At 46.1% G+C, this 5,429-nt stretch overlaps 1 protein-coding gene across 1 annotated transcript in view; it reads right to left on the bottom strand.

Annotated features, from left to right (window-relative positions):
• Positions 1-5,429, bottom strand: part of LOC119440585 (sodium/potassium/calcium exchanger 5-like) — a 73,642-nt gene that overhangs the window by 15,780 nt on the left and 52,433 nt on the right. Inside the window, 1 exon segment of the mRNA XM_049662976.1 lies at positions 3,038-3,138. Coding sequence (XP_049518933.1) covers positions 3,038-3,138 — 101 coding nt within the window.

Here is a 5,429-nt window from a genome sequence, read left to right on the forward strand (position 1 = left end):
CGAAACTGAAAGGAAGTAGATTGAAATGCAGTGCAGGTGGTATAGTATCACATGGCTTTCTGTGCACACCAGCGCTCTCTATTCTAAAATACCTTAGTTTTATTTCCTAAATTAGTCCAGGGTGCACACGATCACTTTTTCTCCTGTACTTTGATATAGGGCGCCACGATTTTATGCTCTATCTGCAGTCTGCACTATGAAGCGAAGAAAGAGCTGAGACAACGATTTACTTGACTGCTCGTGATGTCGTTTTAAAGTCAAGCTGCCTATGCCTAAGATCCCGGGATTTCTTTGGGGCGTAGCGTCGACAAAAAACAATAGTGTGCCCAGTGGAAGTGCAGGGCAGAGCAATGGATCATACCCCCGTAAGGCGGAGGCTACAAGCACTCAGCAAAGTGAAGCGAACAGTGCATACATTCTTTAGAATCACGCACGCATACAACATACAGAACAGCGCACGTTTCAATAAAGAACAAGCTCAAAACAAGCATCCGAAGCACATAATTGATGATAAGGAGCTCCTGATAACAATGCGAAGCACGCAGTGCTCCCCGCAAACGTTTCCCGGAAAAGATTACTGTAGCGCAAGCTGCCGCGGCGATTGCGACGTGGGCAGTGACGTCCCTAGCCTTTGGTATATAAAATAACCAGCCTAGTAACTCATTTCAATGTTGTTGCAGCATCGCTATGGGCAGTGGCGTGCTGTCAAAATTATCCTTACTACCAGTACTACCATTACTCTAAGAATTGGAGGACGCTTAAGCCTCACCTTTAAGAGTGGAACGCGATAGCGTTATCGGGCCCCATTCACATCGCATTTTTCTTTATGGGTAGGCTTCACTGCTAGACCGAACGCAGGAAATCCAGCTTACAAAGACCAAGCTTACACCTATTTCTTTAAAGTTGGCTTCACTTTTAAACAGAAATGCATTGGTGAGAAGACCAATGCAGGGGCAATATAAGTCGTCTTATATTAAAATGTGAAGGTTCTAGGAGCTTTTTTTATTATTATAACATTTGTTTGCTGCGCGCGTGTCCAAAACGCATTAGCAAGTACGCTACCCGAGCGTGCCGCTGTTGGTATTGTAGAAATGCTAGAAAAGGGGTTTGTATTTGAGTTTCCTCGCAACATAATAATGTTTTCTCGTACATTCAAATTACAATCCGACGCCACCATGTCTGTAGGTTGTTGTTAAGTTGAACTTTACCATTTTTCTGACAAACTTTACTGTGAGAAATTCATTTTTTTTTTCACTAACACCTTGCGCCAGGCGGAGGGCCTGCGCAGTCGGGGTGGTTCGGGATGATTTTCTTCGCCACGGATGCCGGCGCTTACGCCAACGCCGGCGCCGACACAGGGCCCTTGACGCTATCATGTTAAAATAGCATTACTACCATTATTCTAGAGCCATAAAGCCTAGCATACCCCCTCAGCAGTTGATAGTAGTGGTTTTCAACAGCTTCAGTGGGACATCCATCTTCGCAGGGCCGGGATGGCGAGTCAATTTTTTTTTTTCATCATTAAGAATTTGCAGTAGCGGAAAAGCCACCAAGAAAAGCGTAGTGAAGGTACAGTTGTTTCAACTATTCCGTACACCAATTCATCGACCAGACAATCATAAATTGCGTCAGCAGAAGACGCTTCGATGACGATTCATGACGAAAGAAAAGACGTTAAGTAATTGTGGTGGTACCAAGTAAGCTCTTCCTGTGCATACAAAATCACCGATACCATGATGTCGCAGATTTTTTTCGACCAAATTTCTATCCACGTCCACGTTGTTTTTCCCACCAAGCTTTTCCATAATCTGTACCGTATTGTTGTAAACGAGTGCCCATCGCCACTCATTGTAAACCTAATTGTCACGAGACGCTCAGAAGAAGCAACTGCCAGCCTTTATTGCTAGGTGAGACACATGTACAGCTCCAAGCACAAACTTCCGGCCCTTTCTTTCCTCAGAAAAAAAAGAATATCATAATTACACGCCTCAGTAGTATAGTGTACGTGCTGCCCATCATTCAGAAATTACCCCCTCTTTCAAGAGCCAAACCGCCCAAATGTAACCGATTATCTGCTCTGCTGTATTAGAAACCAATAAACGTTTAACTTCAATTGAACTCTTACCGACAAGAAAACCCTAACATTACAGCGTTTTGCAAACAGGATTCAAGCACGGCACTGCTGTCATTGCGTCGTGGATATCATACTGAATTTGTGTTGTTGGTCAGTCACTTCAAGGGAAACATATTTTTGCGCGGCGTAACACCTAGCACGACGTTTGGCTCCCGGGGAGCATCCTTTGAAAGCCATGATACCGTTTCTTTCCATTCCGCCCACAACAATGCCACGTGAAAATAACGCTCACGGCAAGTGCTGCGACACGTACATTTCACTCAAGACGTTTTGATCCGCTGCTCGAGCCAATTCGCTCCCACTAAATGTCACATCTGAGAAAGTGAACGATGCGAAACTACGGGACCGTTGTGCACGATACCCACTCCTTGATGTTCTCGGCCCATGGCCTGATACTACAACTGCGAGGTGGACAATGAAGTTCCACTGGATTGCTAGAGCAGCTTCATTAGGGTCGTTGCGTTATGTACATACGCAACCACTCCTTCCCTTCTCCTCATCACTGTACTTTCCCAACCCTTCCCGATTTCCCAGTGCAAAGTAGCAGGCTAGAGTGCACAAGCTCACGTCAACCTCTCTGCCTTTCTCGCAAATTCAATATCTCTGTCATTGCTGGGCTAATTAGTTAATTACATGGGTACTAGGGAGCGGTACTAGGCATTCTTATCACCTAACTAACAGTTGTCAAAAACAAAATAGAACAACACCTAACCGATATTATCGATCAAGTGCGAGTTCAGGCATCCGTTGCTGATACTTGCTAAGCAGTTACCCTCTTTACCAATTTGTGCCATAGTAGTTTTTCCACTTTAATGGTGAACCAATCGACGGCCTTGAACGCAAAACCTGCATTCTCTCTGATATCGGCCCCATCTGCACATTGAAGTTTTAGCGTGTACTTGCCATTCAACGATATTGTTGCTGATGACACCAATGAGAGCCAGCACTGTGATGCCGTACATTAGGCAGTCTCGGGTGATGGGGAACCAGTCGATGGGGACATCCTGCAATAAAGTGAGCAAAGATTTAATGGGTATTCGCAGTCTAACACTATCAAGACTTTCCGCTAGACTGACTGCCGAGCGTAACTGCTTTTCTACTCATAATACCTGCTCGCTATTCCTGCTCGAAGTACGGATCCTTCATTACGCTCGAAGATGCCCACAAATGTGGATATTCCCAGCTGGAAAACTTACAAACATCATTACTATAAAAAAAGTCGCAGTGTCGCCCAAAATGCGAAGCATCGCTTGCGATAGCAAATTAGTAGAGCTATACGAAGCAAGGATAGTAGTTTGATGGGCCGCATAAAGTTGTAAACATTCGTTTACTTACTAAATAGACAAGCACGGTGTCACGCAGAGGCAGGTAAACATGAACACATCTCGCTCGATGACCGCGGAAACTAGCTGTGAGAACGCCAGCAGTAGCGGACAAATTCACGTTCACGCTGTCTCTCGCCTCGTTTCAACGCGTACTAAAGGTCGAAAGCACAGCGCATACGAAGCTACCGGCACTCAGCGCATGCAATTTGTTTCCATCGCAGATCGCTTTCATGATACGGCGCCCGCGCGGCCGCGCTGTGAGCAGCAGCCGATGAAGCAGGACGCCCCCCCCCCTTCCCCTTCCCCTCCCTCTCCCTCTCCATCGCCTCGCCCCCATGCCTCGCGCGCAAAAGAAGACCACCCACTTCCGGCCTGCTTTCCTGCCTCGCGTGCTCTACATTAAGCCGCGATTGACGGCTCACCCTCGTACACTTTCGCTCGCACACACAGCGTATGACGCGCGGCCACGATTTTATCGCCATTGGACATTATATGGAACCTCACGGCGACGGTGATGGCAGAAATGCGCTTGGAGTGTCCATATAATGCTATCGCAATAAAAAGTATTGTATGTTGAACGGCGATCTTACCCAGTCAGAATGAAATATGAAATGAGAAATCTAGACAGCTAAAGGACGCGTTGGCATAGAAAGAAGGTCACAGAAGTGATCATTTAAATGGGTACGCCTTTTTTCCGCCTCACCGTAAGTTTCAAACCAACGCATACTACATTCACAAAAAAATGTCGTCCTTAATCAACGATAGCCGAGCCAGAATGGTGTCTTCCTGGACGCCCAACAGAATATCTGACAGAGCCGAGTTGAGAGGGTTTTTTTTTTCTTTTTTTCAATAAGTTGCATGCGAGCATTTGAAAACGTTTGCTGATCTTATTATCCACCGCTTATCATTTAATATGATCGCAGAGAAAAATAAATTTAAATTCCATTGTGAGGTATAAGGTCCAGAAGCAGTATAATGGGGCTGTGAGACACGCCACCAGTGAAGGTCTCCGGATAAATTTTGACCTCCCGGGTTCTTCAACGAGCACCCAAAGCATGGTAGACGAGCGTTGTTTTGGCCTTCCGCCTCCACCAGAATGCGACCGCCGGGGCTGTCAATCGAACCCGAGACCTCGTGCTCAGCAGGGTAACGCCATAGCCCCAGTGAGAAATACACTTCCGTGAATTAAACTCCAGTTAATTCAGTTTTTCGGTTATTTCAATCCCGACCGATGCTCCCGGCTGGCGCTCATGCATTTCCTTGGGGCAAAACTTTCGTTATTTCTATCCTAAAATTGGTCTTCTCCAGGTAATTAAAACTTAACCTGTCAGCACGCACGTGCCTTTAGTGGCAGCGCCTGTGTCGGCGCAGCTCAAGGGATAGTGAATGCGTTGAACACGTCATCTACAATCGAAAATTCCTATTTTTGGCCTGTCCTAGGAAGATTTTTAAGCAATAATCGAAGCCCACAACGTCTGATTACGGTATTTACCCGTTCCTAACGTACGCCTTTACATTTTAACGAAAACTGGGCCAACAATTGTCTGCGCGGTGCAACCGGATATGAAACCAAAGTCGCCTCTGTGGCGTTCGTATGCTTTACCGCATAACCGTAAGTACTGCGGCAAAACCAACACCAAAAGTGTGGCGAAGATGACTTTAGAAAACAGGACACCACTGCGCAACACATATTAGACCTTGCCCATTTTCTTGCTAAAAAAATTGGGTACGTGCGCTAGATTTGTCCTTCGCTTAAGAGGTTTGATGTAATTTCTAGGTTAGTTTTTACAGAAAGTAGGGCGGGTTTGATTCAGGGGTGTGTTTAATCGGGCAAATACTGCCAATGAATTCGTGATTCGTCATGCTTCTTTCTGTATCTTTGTAATTCGTCCCCGATGGTCATTCGATCATTTCGCGGCGGCCAGTCAGGTTTTATTAACGGCAGTCGCGCGTACAACGCCGACACCACC

The sequence above is a fragment of the Dermacentor silvarum genome, chromosome 2, assembly GCF_013339745.2.
Source record: "Dermacentor silvarum isolate Dsil-2018 chromosome 2, BIME_Dsil_1.4, whole genome shotgun sequence".
Taxonomy (NCBI): Eukaryota; Metazoa; Arthropoda; class Arachnida; order Ixodida; family Ixodidae; genus Dermacentor; species Dermacentor silvarum.